Genomic DNA, 24,068 nt, shown 5'->3' with positions numbered 1-24,068 from the left:
GTGTAAGGCGGGTCCATAGCCAACCTGTCAGTGGGCAGATCAGACATCTTTTGAACTTCCAGACTCCAGCAGCACGTAGTGCACCCTCTGTAAAGTGGTGACCTTGGTGTGCCACTTTATCATGATAGTGCCTGACTAAGAGAGTGGTTAAATGATGTCCAGCTGGGAGTATTATTGGGTGTTTCTCTTGATCTTCCAGATCTGCTTTATGTATTTGACCTCCCACTCTAAGCAGTTCATTCTCGTCAAGGAAAGGATCCAACTTTACAAGAGGGTCTTGATGGTGAACTGCGATGCCCTGAGTTAGACATTTTAGTTCCTCCTGATACACATCCTCTTGCACTGCCTTGAGGATATTTGTCTTGGCTTGACAGCGCTCTGTGTTGTGGGGCTGCTGACATTGATGCCATCCTCCACTTGTCATGCCTCTTACTAGACTCTTCCAGGTAGAGAAGTTTTCAAATCTTTTTGATCCAAGAGACTGCTCTGTGACTTTGGTTGCAAAAGAGGTGACTTCAGGCCGAATGTCTTTGTCTGTGTCTGGCTGCACTAATTCAAACGATTCTGCCTCATCATCTTGATGTGTGTTTGGCTGGCAGAGAAATTAATGGCCAAGTAACCAACTGGATGAGACCAGGTAAGCAGCTGGAATTGGCCTGGTTCCATGGTCTGCAGGGTTCTCATTGGTTTGCATGTACTGCCACTGTGTTGGTTTGGTGGAGCCTAGAGCCGCTATTGCCATAATAGAAGCATCTGAGAAAATGCATGAGTCTATAGTTTTACAGCATGACATGGAGACTGGAATGTATGTACGCTGGATGTGAACCTGTTTTAGCTCAGTTAAGGAGTCAGTCCATGCTTCCCACTGTGCCTCTTTCTGCTTTGGAAGAGGTGTGTCCCATTCATACTGCTCGAAGGAAAGGTCTCTTGCTAGTGCCTTGCCTTTCACTGTAATGGGGGAAGCAAATCTAAGAGGATCATAAAGACTATTTACAGTTGACAGAATGCCTCTCTGAGTGAATGGTTTCACATCTCTTGACACTCCGAAAGTAAAACTGTCCGTCTGGAGTTCCCAGCTTACCCCCAGACTGCGTTGAGAGGGCAAGGGGTCAGCTCCTAAATCTAAATCCTTAAAGTCACTTGCTCGTTCTTCTGGAGGAAAGGCCTCCATGACCTTTGTACTATATGAGGCTATTTTGTGAAGTCGTAAGTTGGACTCAGCTAGTAGGGCCTTGGTGCATTGCAGGAGATCAATGACGTCAACCTCCTTTCCTTCACATCCTTGCCGTGTTCATGTTCTCCCTGTTCTGCAGCTTTCCTCACTCCATACGTTGCTACTGCGGGTGACGGGCTGTTCCCGAACACGTGTAGAGTCATCCAGAAATCAATTATCTCCTTATCAGGATCATTGTCTCGGTGCCAAAGAAATCGCAAGAAATTGCGGTGGTCCTCTCTGACCTTGAACCCATAGAACATTTGTTCAAAATCAGCTGTGATGGCTATTTGCTCCCTCCTGAACCTTAGTAGAACTCCAACTAGAGTGTTGTTGAGGTTAGGTCCGCTGAGGAGCATGTCATTCAATGACGTTCCGTTGAACATTGCGCTGGAATCAAAAACCACCCTGATTTTCCCAGGCTTCTGCGGGTGATAGAACCCGAAGGTAGGTAAATACTATCATTCTTGCCCTGGTTGCAATTGAGGAGCCGGTTCTGCCTGCTGGTTGTCGAGGACTTTCTGCATGAAGTCAAAAAAAGTGCTGTTTCATGTCAGGTAGGAGACCTGACATGAAACAGCACTTTTTTTGGAGCATGGAGCATGGAGAGTGGAGAGTCTCTGGGTGGCCTGTACTCTGTTATTTGGAAGGGGCTTGCGAGGTGAATGAAAAGGTAAGGGTGCCGCCCAGTGGTTTTGATCATCCATGTACACTTCGCTTTCCATTATTCTGAGAAAGCTGTTATCATCTACTGACATGGCTAATTTCTCATCTTCAGGTGTCTTTTGAAACACACTTTCTCCCAAACCATCTCGACAGGTCTCCTGAAAGATCTCCTGTATGTAAGATGATGTTTGAAGACTAGGCTGCACTGGACCCTGTACTTTTTCCGTTATGTGAATCTTGTTGGTACATGGCTCAAGGAAAGAGGAGTGTCCATTTTGAAGGACATGTGTTTTTTGTAGACATTAACTTCTTCATTCTTGTGAGCACCACTCAAGCATAACTCTCCAACTATGACCCAGCCAAGGTCAAGACGCTGGGCATACGGTGAGTTGAGAGGCCCATTATGCTGTTCACGCACCTTATGCACGCTCAAGATGTACCTGCCTAAGAGGAGGAGAATAGGAGCACTGGTGTCAAGAGGAGGGATCTTATCAGCCACAGGATGAGATGAGGAAAGTATTTAGTGCACTCAGGGGTTGGGATCTCTGATCTATCGTCGGGTAGGTTGCTACATTCTAGCAGAGTAGGAAGTTTCACCTTGGTTTTACCATTGACTGACTCCACTATAATGTTACTTGCCTTTCGCCCTGCAGTCTCCACTGTGCCGGAGCATGTTTTAAGAGTATAGGGGGATTCACTGCTGTTAATGTCTAACAGATCAAAGAATACACCCTGTGAACCTTACTTGGACTGTTGGCATGATTAACCTTGACCAAGCAGATTTTTGAGCAGGATCTGGCCTTGGTAGAGCCAACACATATTTCTGTACACTTGGACGTGACTATAGGAGGTATTCGTGGTTCACACTCCCCGCTTTGCTCGTCCTCAGCAGCGTTCTGCAGCTGCTCACCAAGCGACCAAGGGGCAGTTCCAGTATGCATCGCCAATATGTGTCTGTCGCTTTCACACTCATTACATTTAAGTGTTGCCCTGCAATCTTTGGCCATATGCTTGGTGCTGGCACAACATCGAAAACATATTGAATTCTCCTTCAAGTATGTTTTCCTCTCATCAAGATGTTTCCCTCGAAACCCTCGACATGTTGATAGCGGGTGTGGTTTATTATGTATGGGACACTGCTTATCCGGTTCAACCTTGCTGCATTAGCCTGTTGAGAGGTATGTGTAGCAGTGACTGCCGTTTTTCTGACTGTCACTGTTGTTCTGGGGAGGTATTTTGGCGACCTTTCGACTTTGGCGTGACTTGGGGTAGAGGAAAGACTAAATGCAAAACTGGGGTCATTACGGGTCTTTGCCTGGGAACATACAAAGTTAACAAAAAAACTGAATGGAGTTGACGGTGAGTATCTCTTGTACTGGGCCTGATTAGCTGTTGCAAAGGTAGCGGCTGGGTATTTGATTGGGATATAAGGAGGCTTATGGGCAGGTGGAGGTGCGTAGCGCTCCTCGGCAATGGGTTTGTAATTTTCTTCCTCCTTAAGTGGTCTATACACTGTATTTTGTTCCCGGTTAACATTGCATGGGAGACTAAGGGTTTTGTCCTGTTGGATTGGCTGCTGTGGAGTACCATGATCAAGCTCCTGGTTAGCATGTTGTTCAAATGGTTGAGTTTTTATATAGTCTTTGATGCGTTTTGTTGGATCTTCGAAAGTCAAATCCTGAAACTCACCAAGAAGGTCTCTTTTCATATATTCAGCTGCTGCTGCTGCCTCTTCATATATTGCTGCCTCTTTTGATGCTGCTACAGCTTCCTTCTCTTGCTGCAACACATAAAGATTGGCCTCTATGTTTACTTTCTCTTTCATGATAGCTGCCACCTTCTCTGCGTAAGACACCTTTATTTTTGCTGCTTCTGCCTTGGCCCTTGCCCTCGTTGCAGTGGCGCTGACAGATGTCCGAGTTGAGGCTCTGGAGGACTTGAGAGAAGAGGAGACTCTAGACCTTGTCTGTAGCTGAGACTGACGTGTTCCGTCACCATTGTCACTCATCTTTGCAATCTCTTGATTGAGTCTGTACGTTTATGCTTCTGAGTGCTATTCACAAAGTTATTTGGTGTCTATTCCCGCTGTGTGCTCATCATTTTACTATTCTGTCCTGGCAGATACGTCTCTGTATTGTTAGACAGATAGCGAAACATCAACAAAAGACTCAGTAGGCTTGACTCCAGGTTGAGTGTTTTCTTTACTGAAATCTTGGTTGTTTTATTTTTTGTAAAACTGCAATACAGTATAAAATAAAGACTGTTACAGTCAAATATGTGCAGCATCAACATACATATAATAACCACAGCACATATTACAATATGATTCACTCAAAGAACATAAATAAATGGGCTAAATAAGACACAGGCAAATGAATAATCATAAATTAGGCTTAACAGCCTGCTAACCCTGAATATATAGCCCAGCTAAATACATGCTAGCGGTTAGCTGTAACATCTGCATCCACTATTCATTCATCCAAACGCCAGAGGGAACCGTCTCCTGAATACTGAACACTGTCGCTTCTTCTCTCATCACTTCCTGTCTACACCTGTTATAAGCCATGTTGTTTGTGAATAATGTTGCAAAGTATTGCCAGTTCACCCTGTCTCTAACAAGCGTTTTTCATAGTCACGGATTGTTTGCTTGTGTATGACTTTTGCCTGCCTTTGACCTTGTCTTTTGGATTGCTGATTTGGATTTGTTTGCTATCTGGATTGACGCTATTGCTTACGACCCTTTGCCTGCTTATTGACCACGATATCTGCTCTCCATTTTCCTCTCTGCTGTTGTGCTTCATAAAACTCTGCACATGGATTCAAACCCACAACCGAGTCAGTCATCGTTACATTAGCATCACGATTAGCATTAACCCAATTTTCACTGAAAATATATGCTTTTAAACAACAGTAGTAGAACGTCTAAACATGTTTTAACTTCTTAAACAACAGAGCGACCATACTCACTGATGGATCTATTCCAAGGATAGACAAATAAAGCTAGTGATGCAGCATTCAGTCTACATGTACACCTGTAGACGATCTCCTTATAAGTGCAATGACTCCAAATACCACCAGATGTCTCTACATAACATTAACAAGGCACTGACACTGATAGCAGTCAGAACAATGACTAAGGGCTGATGAACAGCTGAAGTTTAGTATCAAACAAGATTAGACAAAAAAAAATGCATGCAAAACTTTAACAATTAGTATCCTCAATTCTCAAATAATTAAACATTTTCATTAAAAGGAGAGTTAATATATTGACAGGAAAGAAACCTATTGCATGCCCACTTTCATCCTCTAATGGAATTTGCATGCTAGGAGATATCTATAGTAAAGATGGTTTATATTAATTTCATAATTTACAGACTTTGTTTGACATACCTGGGGTCTCATTTATAAATGTTGCGTATGCACAAAATCGGCATATAAATATGGGTACACAGTTTTTCATGCACATAACACATATTATGTATTATATTCAGTGTTGGGGAGTAACTAGTTACATGTAACGGCGTTACGTAATTTAATTACAAAATTATTGTAACTGTAATTAGTTACAGTTACTACGAAAAAATGAGTAATTAAATTACAGTTACTTATGAAATTTTTAACGATTACAAAGGGGATTACATTTGAATATTTACACACATCCACATACAGATTTAACTGATTTATTTCCCAAATTGCACTGACTATTCTGAGACATACCGCCCTAATAATTTCCGGGATGCGGAAATACAGTCTGGTTCGTAGAATCCAGTAATAAAAACGGAATGCCTAACGCGGACGGAATATGCCACATTTTGGATGACTAAATCAAAAGTAGGTCAGTACACTTGAATCAAAACATGACATCGACTAGTGTCTGTGAATATTAAGCCCCAAAAATGCAATATATGACTTGCACATTCTGCGTGTCTGTGGAAATCAGGCGCGGACTGGACCAGTGGCGGATGCAGAACGTGACAGATGGGTGGGCCTAGATTAAGTCGAGGTGGGCCTGAATTTATGGGTGTTCCGAAATCAAGGCTGGGTTTCCCGATAACGGTTGTTTCTTAGCGCGAAGACTCTAAAGGGGGCCACACACCGGACGCGCAGCTCAGCGCCGCGCCGCGCCACGTCTAGGACAACGCTCACCTGAAAATCCGATAACATCAGCAATTTTCTGATTTCTGTAAATAAATATAAAACTAAATGTATATTGCAGCACATGGTAAAGTCCGTATATACATTAACTACGATTTGAGACACATAAATGTAAACACGGTCCTGAGCCGTTGCTGGGCATTATATTATATATTTATTTACAGAAATCAGAAAATTGCTGATGTTATCGGATTTTCAGGTGAGCGTTGTCCTAGACGTGGCGCGGCGCGGCGCTGAGCTGCGCGTCCGGTGTGTGGCCCTCTTTAGGAAGCTGATATATCTTCTTATGTGCGATGTTACCGGGTGCTGTCCGTGGCGATGGTGCTGAATTGGTTGATATCGATGGCTCGAGAATCAATTATTCTCTCGTGCAGGGGCTTTTTATGTAAGAAAGCGGTGTTCTTTATAAAAGAAGCGCTTCAGAAATAGTTGAAATTTCATTTATTAGGACTCATGGGATATTATAAAAAATAATCCAAACTATAATAGCCTAGCCTACATATTTTTAAATTGTATCATATATTGCTGCCATAATAACCCATAATAACCCAATAAACCCAATTTGTATGTGCTTTCGTCTCTTTCCCATTTTTGTTCGCTGAGGTGGAGCTGCGATTAAATTTTGTTCTTGTAAATACTTTACAGCATTTCAATAATAATAAAAGTGTACATCTTACGTATGGTGCTCGGCAGTGATCAAAAAGGATTTTAACAGTGTATTTTGAATTTCTTCTTGTAAACTCAGAGATGTGGATTCAGACGGCAATTAAATCACCACACGACCTGTTTGTCAAAAAACAGTAGGTACTAATTTGGACAGGGATTTTTATTGCGGGTTGGGTGAGAAAAGACACTGATATTATGGATTCGGACGGCACTAAAATCACCGACTTACTGCTGTAAATGTTTAAAATACCGTATGAGCCCATGAGAAACAATATTAGCGTCTGAATAGGACTTGACTGACAGTAGCCTATGCTTTCACTGACCTTTAAAAGGGCTTTTTAATTAAATTAAATTAATTAAATGTTAATTAAATTTGTTTTTATTAATTAATTAATAATTCCCATTTTTTTTTTGTTGTGGTGAAGCTGCAATGAAATATTGTTCTTGTAATTTATTTATTTTTTTATTTCTGATTGGGCGGGCCAGCTGTCAATGTGGGCGGGCCCAGGCCCGTCCAGGCCCGCCCACAGCTCCGCGCCTGGACTGGACACCGGGAGAACCAGGACAATTCCCGGTGGCCTGGCAGCCGATTTTGCCCCACTATTTAATATCATTATTGTATACTAAAGCGATCATTTGCGAATCCGCCATTTGATAATTAAATCTCTAATAAGTCATGAATTGTTAGTCATGACTCGCGCGCTCTCCGCGCCTCCGCCAAACGGGTTGGATCAGACTCAATCAATGTAATCAATCAGAGTAATCAATGCGAGAGAACAAGAGAGAAAAGAGTGGACTGTGGAAGCGCACAGCTGGATCAGAGAAGCAGAACTACTGTTCAGGGTTTTAGGTCAGTTTAATCTGTAAAGATGCTTTTTTGTCTTTGTTTTTATATTTAATTAATCAAGCAGCAGCACGTTGCTCATCAGTCATCACTCAAAATACTATATAAAGGACATCATTATTATCTGTTGTAATGTTACAGTAGGAATTTAGCTGAAAAAAAATCAGATTTTTTTTTATAGGTTTAGGGGGAGCTATACGACAGACAACACAACCCTTACGAAAATTAACATTTTAATATTTAACTATAAATCCAGAGAAAATGGTTACTATTGTTTAACTGTGGTAACCAAAAATGTAAAATTATTTTACAAATGTATTTATTTAAAAATAAATACAAATCCATTTGCAAAAAAAACAAAAACAAAACAAGGTTATTTTACTTTTATATAGGCTAATAAAAGCATGGTAATTTTTTGTAAGGGAAAAACATGACTCGTGTACAGTATTAGGATTTTTCTACAAAGATATTGTAGTATTGTAGAGTATTGTATTGTAAAGTATAGTTTTGTTCAATCTTGAGTATTAAAGTCATGAGAGAGATGGATAACAGGGCAAAATAAAAAGACTGAAGAGAAAAATGGAGGTGAAGGTGCAGTTCAGGAGAGAACTTTTAATTATTTTGCATGTCCCCAAATTAAAGATTTAAACCTTTTTTATGTCAGGTCCATACAAAAAAATTGTTTTGTCCATGAATTTGTTTGTATGAGTTTGAATTTTCCAGTCTGAATTTTTTTCCCAGTCTGCCCCCCCTGTAAATTAATGGCAAAGACATGGTTTCATTTACTACATAGGCCTACTGAAGCTCGCAGTGTTTTCAACCTCTGCTGCCACAATATAGGAGTACACGAGCACATAAACATAATTTCTAGAACTGCTCTGTGTCACTTAATGTGCATTTTACTTATTTTGAGAAAACTATCATCATATACAAAGAGACAGCAGTTTAAAAAAACAAACACCAATGTTTCAGGAGTTTAGTACACAGAATACGTCACATGCTTATTAGATAAATGTATTTAAGTTGATGTATATGCTTTCATTTATTATTCTTTTATTTTCACAAATTTAGAAAAGTAATCAAAAAGTACTCAAAAGTAATTAGTTACATTACTTTAATAAAGTAATTGAAAAAGTTACACTACTATTACATTTTAAACAGGGTAACTTGTAATCTGTAACCTATTACATTTCCAAAGTAACCTTCCCAACACTGATTATATTATACAAAAATTAACTTGGCATAAATATGTATGCACTGTATGGACATTCTAGACCGGGGTAGGCAAGTTTGGTCCAAGAGAGCCGCAGTCCTGCTGAATTCAACTCCAACCCACGACTCTCTCTGACCAAACTTGCCTACCCCTGTTCTAGACCATGCGTACAACAGAGGTGTTAATGTCGAGTTAAGTCATCTCTACAACATTATGAAAAATAAAATATTTTTAAGATATAACTCTGTAAGATTTGTGTGTTTCCTTTTTAAAATACTTTTAGTCAGTGACACCGAATCCAACAATGCATTAATATGAGCCTATCTTTTTCCACTAAAAATAGCTCAAATTGTTCATCTTATCAGAAAAACTGCATACATTTTATTTAATTTGAATGGTTTAAAATAATTGTAATACTATTTGGCCAGTGGAAAAGAATGAGATCAAGTAGGCTAAAATATATCTGAACTACTTAATATTTACATATATTTATTATAAAACATTACAAGGATACTGGCACACAGGGGAGTAGAATTAGGGCGGGACACCGGGACGTGTCCCTACAAGTGATGCGCGGGTTGATCCAAAATGATCGGGTGCCTGCGGTTATGAGTCATCCAAAAATATTTGTAATGATATTCGGGTCGCAGTTGGTCGGGTCGTTTAAAATAAAGATGCCAATTAAATGTTTGTAATTTATTTAGTACTAGACACAATTTTGAAATACATAGGCCTACACTTTATGGCTGAATAACTGGCGTGATTATAGAGTGACCACCTGTCCCGCTTTACGTTGTAATGTACAGCAATTTTACCCTTTGTCTCATCTCACACAAATTGAGCATCTGTCCTGCATTTTCATTGGACCCTGCCTAATAAATACGTCCATAGGCGTACTGTTAACTTATGTCCAATAGTTCAGAGGAGAGCAATAAAAGCGTTAGTCGATAGGCTGAGTCGTACGTCAATCAAACTGTTGACTGGTGCACGAACGCCTCCTCAGCATTGTCAACAAACTCAAATTGGAGAGCGTGCGCTGTTCGGTCAGGTTAAGCAGTATTTTATGTAAAAGCTGTTTTTCTGTGGGACATGGTGGAGAATATGACGTGAAGCGACATGGTGCATGTGAGTACCACAGAAAAAAAGCACATCATCATGAAACATGCAAATCAGTGCAATCGTTTTTCAATAAACAAAATGACCCACAGGCTGAGAAAGTTTTGGCAGCAGAAGTGACGAGCATTTATCATGCCGTACGTCTCTGGCGTTTATGACGAGTCCGCATCGTCAACTTCATCTTAGCAGCGACACAGAAAACACCAGTTTATTACTAAACAATTAAATGTCTCCTTGCTAATTTAGACCCATTCATAATTATTACTGTGACGAGTGGGGCGGGGCCGAGGAATGTGGGAACACGAGTGAGGCCGGTGGAGTGATTAGGAAATCCGCTACACCTGCGACCCACCACCGGTCTTGAGTCCCACAGAGGAGATGGAAGGATATAAAAGTGGAGCGACGACAGTGAAGGACGAGAGAGGACCAGGCCTGGGCATTATTTTAGGTTTTGGTTTTTATTTGAGCGCACCAGTCGTCCGTGAGGGGCTGGTGCGCTGTTTTGTGTTTATTTTGTATTAAAATGTTATTTGATTGTCCGCCGGTTCCCACCTCCTTCTTCCCGATGATTATTAGAGTTTAATCCATTACAATTACTTTACCGGTTCTTTGTGGCAAGCTTTATGTGTGTGGTCATAATGCTTATTATCCTGTAGGCTATAGCCTATTTAAGTAATTAAATTAAAATAAAGGGGCGACGCATTTACTACTTTTAAAAAATGCGGGTCAGGAAGTGGGTCGGGTACAATATTTCCTTTTTTTTTTTTTTCATGGCCCGAGTTGCGGGCGGGTTAGTTGAAAACATCGGTCGGGTGCGGGTTGTTTATACATTGACCCGCACATCACAGGTCCCTACCAATATCCAGCGAGTGCCAAACTGTCCCTAGCAATAATTTTGATCAAACATTTATATATTTGGCTGTGTTTTTGTAATTTTGGACGCATCTGAAATGACATACTATTGATATTACCTAGGAAGTTTTATGTAGACAACTGCGCTTTCAACGGCGCCCATTTAATACATGGCGAATGTAATAGTTTAACGGAGGAGAAGCGCAGCGCCGCGGTTAGAACAACTCACAGGTATTTTATCCAATTCAAGGCAGCAGTCCAAAACAGTTAATATAGAAGTTCACTTCAGGATTTAACAAAGGTTCATCAATGAGTTTGACATTTTTTGAAGGACAAAACAGAGCAAACAGAAAGAGAAAGCGCAATCTATGGCTATTATAATGCGTCTAGCTAGCGTCAATATGAGACACAGATTATGGGTTAGGGTTAGACCGCTAGGAGGCGCCTTCTGGCCCATATTTATCTGCGTCTAATATTGACGCTAGAGGGTGCCATGTGCTAAGGATGTTGACGAAATGTCAAAAGGGTCAGTATATGACGCCTTGGGATGAGAACGGTCTGGCTATTATTAGCTCCCTATATATAAAGATTTTTGTGCAGGTCCTAGCGTAGGCATGGTTTTATAAATCCTAAAACTTTTGTGAGTATGCAAAATCTAGCTTTTGTGCCTGCATAAACTTTTAGGATGAACTCTATGGAAAGTTTTATAAATGAGACCCCTTGTCCTGTCTCGTCCAACACTATCGACATGCCTCCTTTTATCCTTCCGGAGCTCCTCCGTGAGACTCGAGACTGGTGACTCGATTCATTCCCACGGCTCTCTGCCCCGCCCCTCTCGAGAATCCACTCTACTCTCCTATATTTATTTTTCCCTGATAGATTATATTGCCTTCAAAACTTTAAAACTACTTCAATTTAGTTAAAATTGAAAACCTTCAACCTTTAAGCTTTTAAAACTACTTCAAACTTTCTGGACAGGCTTTTTCAAGCCATCATAAAGTTTGCATGCAAACTTTACTATCTAGTTTATATAGTTGTTTTAACCATATGTAGCAGAGAGTAGTATAGACCCAGTATGATTGGCTGGCATTACCCAAATAGGTGAACCTATCAGTTTTCGTACCTAATTCTGATTGGTCATTTAGGTAAGATTCATGAGCCAATTAGTGCTTGTGTTGTGCATGTAAAAGAGAGAAGTGTTATCCTTGGTACTGCCACTTTGTGACGTGTCGCTTTGAGTGAGTGCTAGCAGTTGGGTTATCCTCCTGTCTGTCGTGTTTTCAGGTTGGTCCCTGTTTTAAAAGTGCCTTTTTGCCTTTTAAATAGAGGCTTATTACCTGGTGTGTTTTTAGATATGGGCCTGCAAGTAGCTGTAATCCTGCATGGTGAGCAACCATGTGTGTTGCAGCATTGCACTGTTTCCTTGGTAGGTATTGGGAGTTTATAGTTTGTAAGAATGTTACGGCTCTAGATACGGCTTTGGATGTGTCTAGCTCTGGGATTCCTGTACATTGTTCGGTTCTGGCAACAGAGCCCCTGCAGCAGGGCAAGTGGGTGACAGTGATGCGGCATAGTCATGGGTCAAAACACCGCTCTTCTGTTCCGATCAAAACATTAAACAGGTTCTCCCCACTCAGTGATGCACCCACTGAGAAACCTGATGGAAGTGGTCTAATTATTGATGATTCTATTGTACAGAACATGAATTTAGAGACACCAGCCACCATAGTCAAATGTTTACCGGGAGCCAGAGCGACTGACATCTTGGCAAATTTAAAAGTGCTGGCAAATGCTAAACGTAAATACAGTAAGATTGTTATTCATGCCGGCACTAATGATGTTCGACTTCGCCAGTCGGAGATCACTAAAAATAACATTAAAGAGGTGTGTGAACTTGTAAGCAGTTTGTAATACTGTAATATGCTCTGGTCCCCTCTCTTACCGTGGTGACGAGATGCATAGCAGATTGTCATCACTCAATGGCTGGATGTCTAAGTGGTGCCTGAAGAATAACATAGGTTTCATAGAAAATTTGATGAGCTTTTGGGGCAGACCTGACCTGTTGAAAAGAGATGGTTTTCATCCCTCCTGGGGTGACGCTGCTCTTCTATCTAGAAATATGGCACATAGTCTTAAAGTTAAAGACTAACTAAGTAAAAGACTAGACTGGGGCCCAGGTCAGGAAGCAGACAGACTGGCTAAACCGACCGTCTGCTAGCTGCCTCACATCACAGAGGTCAGTTAATTCTCAGCACATAGAGACTCTTTCACCTAGATATCACACTATAGAGACTGTGTCTGTTCCCCGAATTAGAAAATACAAAAAAATGTGCAAACTAATTTAAGAGTAACAATTTAATTCAGGCTCAACAAATAAAAAACAGATGCAATACGGTTAAACAAATGATAAAGCTTGCCTTATTGAATATCAGATCCCTTTCTACGAAAGCACTTTTTGTAAATAATATGATCACTGATCATAATCTAGATGTGCTCTGTTTGACAGAAACCTGGCTAAAACCTGATGATTATATTATTTTAAGTGAAGTGAAAGTGACATTCAGCCAAGTATGGTGAACCATACTCAGAATTCGTGCTCTGCATTTAACCCATCCGAAGTGCACACACACAGAGCAGTGAACACACACACACACACTGTGAAGACACACCTGGAGCAGTGGGCAGCCATTTATGCTGCGGCGCCCGGGGAGCAGTTGGGGATTCAATGCCTTGCTCAAGGGCACCTAAGCACTGTACATGCACTCCCCCCACCCACAATTCCTGCCAGCCCGAGACTCGAACTCACAACCTTTCGATTGGGAGTCCGACTCTCTAACCATTAGGCCACCACTTCCCCTTAAGTGAGTCCACCCCCCAGATTACTGTTATAAACATGAGCCGCGTCTAAAAGGCAAAAGGGGGATGTGTTGCTTCAATTTATAAAAATGTTTTCAGGATTTCAAATATAACTCATTTGAAGTAATAGTACTTCATATAACATTATCCAGAGAAGCAAATGTTAATGATAAATCCCCTGTGATGTTTGTACTGGCTACTGTATACAGGCCACCAGGGCACCATACACACTTTATTAAAGAGTTTGCTGATTTTACATCCGAGTTAGTTCTGGCTGCAGATAAAGTTTTAACAGTTAGTGATTTTAATATCCATGTTGATGATGAAAAAGATGCATTGGGATCAGCATTTATAGACATTCTGAACTCTGTTGGGGTTAGAAAACACGTCTCAGGACCTACTTATTGTCGAAATCATACTCTAGATTTAATACTGTCACATGGAATTGATGTTGATGGTGTTGAAATTATGCAGCCAAGTGACGATATCTCAGATCATTATTTAGTTTTGTGCAAACTTCATATAGCCAAAATTGTAAATTCTACTTCTTGTTACAAGTATGGTAGAACCATCACTTCTACCACAAAATACTTCCTTGTAAGTAATCTTCCTGATGTATCAAATTCCTTAGCATATCCAAAACCTCAGAACAACTTGATGATGCAACAAAAACTAAGGACTCTCTCTTTTCTAGCATTTGTAAATACAGTTGCTCTTTTACGCTTAAGAAAGGTTAAAGAAAACAGTCTGACACCATGGTATAATGAGCATACTAAAGAGAGCAGCCTGGAAAATGGAGCGCAGCTGGAGGAAAACAAAACTCAAGGTATTTCGTATTGCTTGGCAGGAAAGTAACCTATCTTACAGACAAGCATTAAAAACTGCTAGATCCGATTACTTCTCTTCTCTTTTAGAAGAAAACAAACATAACCCCAGGTATTTATTCAATACGATGGCTAAATTAACAAAAAATAAAGCATCAACAAGTGTTGACATTTCCCAACATCCCAGCAGTAATGAAATTATGAACTACTTTACTTCTAAAATCGATACAATTAGAGATAAAATTGAAACCATTCAGCCGTCAGCTACAGTATCGCATCAGACAGTGCACTATAGATCCCCTGAGGATCTATTCTCTACTATAGGAGAGGAAGAATTTGTTTAATCATCTAAACCAACAACATGTATGTTAGACCCTATTCCATCTAAGCTCCTAAAAGAGGTGCTTCCAGAAGTCATAGATCCTCTTCTGACTATTATTAATTTCTCATTGTATTTAGGATACGTCCCCAAAACCTTCAAACTGGCTGTTATTAAGCTTCTCATAAATAAACACAACTTGACCCCAAAGAACTAGTTAATTATAGACCAATCTCTAATCTCCCTTTTCTGTCCAAGATACTAGAAAAGGTAGTATCCTCACAATTATATTCCTTCTCAGAGAGAAAAAAAATTATCTGTGAGGATTTCCAGTCAGGATTTAGACCTTATCATAGTACTGAGACTGCTTTCCTTAGTTACAAATGACCTGCTCTCATCATCTGATCATGGTTGTATCTCCCTATTTGTAATGCCACGCCAGTAGATGGAGCCCTCACCTGAGTACTGACTGTTCGCCACTCCCTCTGCTTCTACATTCATTTCCTGTTTAAGAATATTTAACATGAGTCAGCATGTTCCCTCACTGCGAAGTATTGCCAGTTTATCTGCCTTACAAAGCGTCTTCCTTGTGATTATTCTGACTGCCTGTTTGTGTTTGATTCTGCCTGTTTTCATGTTCTTGCCTTTTGGATTGCCCCATTGGATTTATTGCCTGATTGGACTGATGTTTGTCTTTGACCTATTTGCCTGTCTACTCGTCTCTGCCTTTTGGATTTCCCCTGTGCATGTTGAAAGATCGGACTGCCATTATGGTACTGAATTCCTGCCTGGTTTCACGACTCGGTGTGTAAGATCTTTCCTTAATAAACTTATGCAAATGGCTTCTAATACTGCCTCAGCCTGCTCGTTGCCTAGAGCGGTTAGTTTTGCACTACCTGATAAGTTTGATTGTTCTGCTGATCGATGTAAAGGCTTTGTTCGACAATTGAAGATTTATCAAAATCAGAAGATTTAGAGCGGTTAGTTTTGCACTACCTGATAAGTTTGATTGTTCTGCTGATCGATGTAAAGGCTTTGTTTGACAATTGAAGATTTATTTCAACAACCAGGAAGACAAGTTTAATTCTGACGATAAGAGATTTGCTGTCATGATGTCATTGTTGTCTGGGAAGGCGATCGACTGGGCTGCAGCCGTTTGGGACACTGACATGCAATTTAGACGATCGTTTGACTACTTCTTACAAAAACTTAAAGAAGTATTTGAATATCCCGCAGGGGGCAAGAATATATCAACTCAACAAATGTCCCAAAGTAACTGAACAGCTGCCGACTATGCCATCTTGTTTTGCACACTCACTGCTCAGAGTGGTTGGAATGATGTTTCTCTAAATGCTGTGTTCCAGAGAAGCCTCAACACTGACCTACAGGCAGAATTTGTTTGTAAAGGAGAAAAAAGTATCATTTACCGACTTTGTCACGCTTGCAATCAAGATGGATAATTTAATGAGACAAACTCCTCGAAAGAAGGTAGAGTATGTGAGTGCGATAACACTTGTTACCCCAAAGATTACTCAAGCCATACCTACCAATACCGCCACGCTCATTGTAGAACCCATGCACGCAAACTTTACCAAGCTCTCCGAGAATGAACAAGCAAGGGAACTCCAACTTCATCTCTGTTTTTACTGCGGTGAACCAGGCCATCGCTGTCAGAGATGCCCACACAAAGCCCAGAGTCCCATTATGGTAAATATGGAACACTTCTCGTTACCTAGTATTCAGTCCTTCAAACTTCCCGTTACCGTGAAAACTGAAGAACTGTCCTTATCGTTAACAGCAATGTCTCATTCATGAAGATATCGTCAGGAAATACAACTTACCCGTCCAACCATGTAACCCACCCATTAAGATTAAAGCCATCAACGACACTGCATTCGGAACTGGAATAATTCATCAAACGAAGACACACTACAAGTGGGATAATTTCACCAAGAGTCCATATTCCTCTACGTCATTAACTCCCCTAAGCACAAAGTCATCCTAGGATTTCCATGGCTGGCCGTTCACGACCCAGTCATATCCTGGCATCAGGGTGAGTTGACCAAGTGGTCTGCCATTTGTGAAAGTCACTGTTTCTCTTCAGTTCCCCAACCAAGTTATATCACTAGTATTGAAATTCATGGCAGTACAAAGGCAGTCACTAATCCCTCATGTTATGATGACCTGGCAGAGGTCTTTAGTAAATCTATGTAGTATTGAATTACTCCCCAATGCCATGCCTCCCAAGAGTCATATATACCCATTATCCCTAACTGAAACCCAAGCCATAGACGATTATATAGAAGAGGCCCTGAGTTCTGGATTCATTCGACCCTCTACATCCCCACCTGCTGCAGGGTTTTTCTTTGTGGAGAAAAAGGACGGAGGACTTAGGCCCTGTATTGATTATAGAGGATTGAACAATGTCACTGTAAAATTCCGCAACCCCCTGCCACTGGTTCCTTCAGCCCTAGAACAGCTACGTGAAGCAAAGATATACACCAAACTCGATCTAAGGAGTGCATACAACTTAATTAGAATTAAGGATGGCGACGAATGGAAGACAGCCTTCCTCACAACTAGAGAGCACTATAAGTATCAGGTCATGCCGTATGGACTTGCCAATTCGACAGCTGTCTTCCAATCCTTTATTAATAAGATCTTCCGAGATTTGTTGAACATATTAACCACGTCAAGACCGTACTCACTCGGCTCCTGAAGAATCAACTCTATGTCAAGGCAGAGAAATGTGAGTTTCACGTCAAGCAGACATCATTCCTCGGTTATCACATTAGTCATCAGGGTGTCAAGATGGACGAAGCCAAGGTCAAGGCTGTCACGGAATGGCCACAAACATCCACTATCAAGGAGTTGCAAAGGTTCTTGGGGTTTGCTAATTTTTTACAAGCGATTTATTAGGAACTATAGTATGGTTGCTTCCCCTCTGACATCACTACTAAAAGGAAAACTGTCAAAACTCAAATGAAATGAAGAGGCAATTCAAGAGTTTAAAAGTCTGAAAGTGAGATTTACCACAGCCCCCATTCTTAAACATCCCCAATCTTCCGTTCATCGTGGAGGTAGACGCTTCAGACTCAGGAATCAGAGCCGTGCTCTCCCAATCCCATGGCCAATCTGGTAAAATGTATCCCTGTGCATTCTTCTCTAGAAAACTTTCAGCAGCGGAAAGAAACTATGACGTCGGGAATAAGGGACTACTATTCATGAAAGCCTTTAGAACAATGGAGACACTGGCTCGAAGGAGCAGTCTATTCTTTTCAGGTGATCACTGACCACAATAATTTAGAGTACATCAAAGGTACCGAGAGACTCAATCCATGCCAAGCACAATGGTCTCTCTTCTTCACCAGATTCCAGTTCACAGTGACTTATCGTCCAGGCAGTAAAAACAGCAAAGCAGATGCTCTCTCTGGGCAATATGATCTTCCCATCGACAATCATACCCCAGAATGCATCATCCCCCCATCTGTAATCATTGCCCCAATTACCTGGGATATTATGGAAGAGATACAGCGTGAACAGCTCCAAGAACCAGCTCCTATCAACTGCCCCCCAACACACATTAGGTTCCACAAAGTCTACGTCAAAGGGTAATTCAATGGGTCCACACCTTTGTCAGCTCTGGCCATCCTGAAATCTCCCGCACTCTTCACCTGATACGCAAATCATTCTGGTGGCCTTCCATGTCAAAAGATGTCACGGATTACGTAAAAGCCTGTCAGGTCTGTGCCCAATCCAAGACCCCCAAGGAGTTACCATCCAGACTCCTTCAACCTCTGCCCATTCCACAATGCCCCTGGTCTCATCTCTCAATAGACTTTGTTACTGACTTACCTCTGTCCAATGGTTTTACCGCAATCCTAGTCATCATAGATTGATTCTCCAAGTCATGCTGGTTGATCCCCTTGAAAGGGTTCCACACAGCCATGGAAACTGCACAAGCAATGTTCCACCATGTCTTCAGGAACTATGGCATCCTGGAAGATATTGTCAGTGACAGAGGCACCCAGTTCACGTCCCAAATCTGGAGAGCATTCTGCAAGCAACTTGATATCAATGTCAGTCTCACTTCAGGTTATCACCCACAAGCTAATGGTCAGGTGGAATGATTAAACCAAGAACTTGGCAGATACTTACGATGTTATTGCAGCAGAGAACAACATAGATGGTCAGAATTCCTCCCATGGGCAGAATATGCACAGAACTCACTGACTCGTCAACAGGTCTGACTCCTTTCCAGTGCGTCCTTGGATATCAACCCCCTATGTTCCCGTTGTCTGGCGAACCCTCATCAGTCCCCGCTGTGGATGACTGGATTCGACGTAGTGAGAGGGTGTTGGACAGTGCTCATGTCCGCCATCAATGAGCTGTCAGAGTAAAAGAACTCCAGGTCAACAAGCGACGTAAGCCACACCCTCCCTACCAACCAGGACAGTGGGTCTGGCTCTCTACATGGGACCTCAAGTTGCGGCTACCAACAGGAAGCTCAGCCCAAGGTATGTTGGTCCATTCAAGATTCTACGAAGAATAAATGAGGTCACTTACCAATTAGAGCTTCCTGCTAACTACCGTATCTCTCCCTCCTTCCATGTTTCGCTGCTTAAACCGGTCCACCCGGATGCTGACCCCAATCATGAGACTCAAGGACCACCACCGCCACTGGACATTGATGGAGCGCCAGCCTATAAGGTCAACGAATTATTAGACTCTAGAAGGAGAGGGGTTCAGCCGCCAGCGACATTCTGGATCCTTCTGTCACGGAAGACTTTCATCGAGCCAGACACGATCGACCAGCACCACGTCAACGGGGACGTCCGCGTCAAGGAGGATTCTGTTCGGGGGACTCTGTAACGCCATGCCAGCAGAGGGAGCCCTCACCTGAGTACTGACTGTTCGCCACTCCCTCTGCTTCTACATTCATTTCCTGTTTAAGACATTTACTAATTTTTAACATGAGTCAGCATGTTCCTTCACTGCGAAGTATTGCCAGTTTACCTGGCTTAACAAGCGTCTTCCTGTAAGATCTTTCCTTAATAAACTTCTGCAAATGGATTCTAATAATGGAAGTGCATTAGCATGGTTTAAATCGTACTTATATGGCCGCCATCAATTCGTAGCAGTGAATGAAGAGGTATCATATCGATCACAAGTTCAGTATGGAGTACCTCAAGGCTCAGTACTAGGGCCGCTACTCTTAACGCTTTACATGTTACCCTTGGGAGATATCATCAGGAAACATGGTGTTAGCTTTCACTGTTATGCTGATGATACTCAGCTCTACATTTCTTTGCGGCCCAGTGAAACACACCAATTTGAAAAACTAATGGAATGCATAGTCGGTATAAAAATCTGGATGAGTAAGGAAGTGAAGTAATGAAGTGGATGAAGTAATTTCTTATTGCTAAATTCTGAAAAAAAAAAACAGAGGTGTTAATTATAGGACCTAAAAACTCTGCATGTATTAAAATAGAACACTGTCTAAGACTTGATGGCTGCTCTGTCAATTCTTCATAATCAGTTAGGAACCTAGGTGTGCTATTTGATAGCAATCTTTCCTTAGAAAGCCACATTTCTAGCATTTGTAAAACTGCATTTTTCCATCTCAAAAATATATCTAAATTACGTCCTAAATTACTTGATTTTTCACAAAAGTGTGTGTGTGTCATGTATATTATGAGTGTAAAAATCTGAGGGTCTTCGCTGGCCACCTCCCTCTTTATTTCCTTATCTTATTGTATTGATATTGTTTTGCATGTTACTAGCAAAGACTTGTGATGTATAGAGACCTTGTGTGAAGTGCTGTATGGTTTTTATTAATTGTATGTTAATAAAGTGATTTCGTTTTGTATCTATCTTTATGCTCACCCTGCCTTTGGCACCAAACCTGTGTCCCTTTTCTTAGAACTGTTATGTCCCTGTGTATTCTGGGTGGTGTCGACTATAGGATTTATCTTCTCTTTTTGGTAACATTCAGGAACACCTGACCGCTTCCTGCCACACATACAGATTGTGTCAAAACAACTGTACAGCATTAAATAGGAAAAAAGTGTGTCAATAATGCAAAAAGGTAGTTCAGTGATGTTGTCATCACCCGGCCCAGTTCAGTTTAAATAATATCTGTGCAATCAAGTCGATGATATCGCTGTAAATTAAATGTAAAAGTTGGCTGAAATATAAAAAATAAAGTACAGATACTCTCAAAAAATACTTAAGTACTGTAATAAAGTATTATAACTTTGAAACATTGCACCACTGAAATAGTGTTGATCATGCCTCTGTCCCAACTTTTTTGGAGTATGTTTCAGCCATTTTTTTTTTTTTTACAAAATACAATTAAGTTTACCAGTGAAAACAATGGAACTATTTCATTGTACTTTTGTCAATTAAATAAAGGTTTAAGAGGATTAGCAAATTACAAATTTTTGCATATTGCAGTTTACAAAATGTTTACAATATTACCTTTCATGCAGTGTGTAATGTAGCTGTATGTGATTTTAGACAATCAGCAAAGTTGTAAAGCTGAAAGTGCAAGATAAATAAAGTTACTGTCTCCAAAAATAATTGGCTCTCTACAGCCTAAGCGAGCAATTAATAATAAGAATCCCACTTGCATGAACACATTTGCATATTTCCGCCTATGTTCTAAGTTGGCTGGTTGCGAACAACTTGACCCCACATACAAACATGTAATTTTACTGATGACTAATTCTCTAATCTCAGGGAGTTCAACGTGGTTTCACAAAGTAATTCACAAAATAATAGCTGTTTAAATATGAATAGTCTATATTTTCATTCAAAGTACAGAGCTATTGAAATAGGAGTATCATTTACGACATGCTGTATGCGGTAGACCAATCACAAAAAATTGGGCCATCTGACCAATAAAACAATAAAACAAAAAAACAAAAAAATTCCTGGAATATAGATCAGATAAGGTCTGATATGTCTATGAATATCTACATTTAGGACTATAAATATTAAATTAGAGGGTGGGTTGATAGCTGAATATTCAAACCTCATGGTAAGTGAGGTGGTCACTGAGTTTCCAAAAGTATAAAACTGAGTCATATCAGTGGCAAGCATCTTCAGACAGAGTCTACTCTTCAAGGTATATCCATTATGGAGATATCCAATTGGGGAGTGACAAACACAGAAAATCTAACATTCCAATACTGCTTTCCAGACAAAAATTTGTCCTGTACCAAAAGTATCAGACCAGAAGTGGAGTACATTGTTGTGTACATTTTTGTTTCTGTAACATCAGTGTTTACCGTGTTTCTGAACTTGTTAGTGATTGTCTCCATCTCACACTTCAAGCAGCTCCACACTCCGACCAATGTGCTGATCCTCTCTCTGGCCGTGGCTGATCTTATCGCAGGACTGATTCTCATGCCAGTGCAAGGAATGAAACTCATTGAGCCATGCTGGTACTTTGGAGAAATGTTTTGTTCAATATTTCCTCTTATTCTGTATGTGGTTGTTACAGCATCTCTTGGTAATTTGGTTATTATATCTGTGGATCGGTTCATTGCTGTAAACGACCCTTTGCGATATCCCCTGAAGGTCAATAACAACAGAGTTATTGTTTCTATTATTGTAAACTGGTTATTCTCCTTCATATATTCATTTTATATTTTATACGAGTCCTTAATCTATCCAGAAAGAAACCACTCATGTATTGGAGAATGTATACTTTATCTTAAGATGGATTATCTAATATTAGATTCCTTTGTTTGTTTAGTGGCACCTTGTTGTGTAATTTTTTCTTTATATGTGAAAATCTGTTTTGTAGCAAGTAATCAAGCTAAGCAATTAAATTCAGCCACAGACAAAAAGGCCAGGTTGGAAAAAAAGGCTGCAAGAACCTTAGGAATTGTAGTACTGGTTTATCTACTTTGCTGGGCACCATACTATTTAGTTACTCTTTCTTTTGGTCATGATGAAAATGATGCTCTTATAATTAATATAATGCAATGGATTGTATGCATGAATTCATTAATGAATCCACTTATCTATGCAATGTTTTATCGGTGGTTTAGAGTGTCAGCAAAATACATTTTGACATTGAAGATATTGGAACCTTCATCAGAGTATTTCAGTCTGTTTCCAGAAGAGAAATGATCACACACTCACATGCAAATAAGATAATCTGCCTCAAAATGGAGTAGCATTCTTATTTTGAGCAACTCTACTGAACATTAAATGACACCAAGTCATGTAGTAAAAGCTTGTTTTTACTTTATGTATTTACTTTTTATTTGATTTCAAATTTTTAATATGGTGTCTTACATGTATACTGTGAGCATTTATATTTGTGAATTACAATGAAAATGAACATGAAAGCACTGCAAAATAATTCTGGATACTGCTTTGCAAGAAAGATGATAAAAGAAAAAAAAATAACATTTGTGACATTAAAGTTGTTGTTTCTAAGATATTTAGTTTCATTTAAAGAAATCCAATTTAATGCAAGACTATGTGCATTCTGCAGTTACAGTTACACAATTCGGAGACAAACTGCACAAAATGAGCGTACATGATTGATGTATGGCAAGAGTGATAATCATTATAACATAATTTCCTTTTAAAATTAGTGCATTAAGTCCAGTGATGTCCAGATGTTTAAATTAAGGCCTACAAAGTTCTTCCCTTATACACATTGTGTAAAGACTGTAAAAAAATTAAGTAAATGTTAGATCAAATTATCCCAGAATCAACTTTGTGTTGCTGCCCATGATCATGTCAAGGATCCAAGACTAATTTCCAAGTGGGCATTAGTGTTCATAGAATTAAAATGATTTGCAATGCAACAATCCATTTGTAAGAAAAAAATTAAGTATATCTTAAAAAAAAAAATACAACTAATGATAAATGGCTCACGGTAAAATCCATTAATTCAAACTATTCTGCTTTTTTGTTTAGTTTTTATTTAAACATATTGGTCATGCATGTAGGCTTAAACATAACTGAATGTGTCAAGTATCATTAACAGAGCTGATTTTTTTTTTTTTTGCATATTTGGCATTAAGAGTGAACTTGTGCTTTATTTATTTGTTTGCAAAATGTTCACATTGATTACTTTGCAACAACTTCTTGATTATCATTGCAGTCCGAGGAGGAGATGAGAACGGAGACATGAATCAGACATTTTCTGTTTCTAGTAACTGGATTCTGTAGGACTCTACTGGAGCAGATCTTTATCTTTAGATCTATTAAATACATCTCATAGTCCTCTGTCCAACTGATAGGGATCTTCACTGTCGTGCATAGCAGATACTTCAATGCTTCTACTGCAGAGCAAAGCTTTTAATTTACCAGTCATA

General features: G+C 40.2%; 1 protein-coding gene across 1 annotated transcript; it reads left to right on the top strand.

Moving 5' to 3' along the window:
• The first annotated feature begins 21,864 nt into the window (after nt 1-21,864).
• On the top strand, nt 21,865-22,866 carry LOC132157617 (trace amine-associated receptor 13c-like). Its single transcript, XM_059566965.1, has one exon. The coding sequence runs from the start codon at nt 21,865-21,867 to the stop codon at nt 22,864-22,866; it is 1,002 nt and encodes a 333-aa protein (XP_059422948.1).
• The last annotated feature ends 1,202 nt before the right edge of the window (nt 22,867-24,068 follow it).

Source organism: Carassius carassius, chromosome 14 (assembly GCF_963082965.1).
Source record: "Carassius carassius chromosome 14, fCarCar2.1, whole genome shotgun sequence".
Classification (NCBI taxonomy): Eukaryota; Metazoa; Chordata; class Actinopteri; order Cypriniformes; family Cyprinidae; genus Carassius; species Carassius carassius.
This window is presented reverse-complemented; position numbering and strand designations above follow the sequence as displayed.

What these genes read in the sequence shown, in the direction of transcription:
- LOC132157617 (XM_059566965.1), top strand. Translation starts at nt 21,865, where the DNA reads ATGGAGATATCCAATTGGGGAGTGACAAACACAGAAAATCTAACATTC.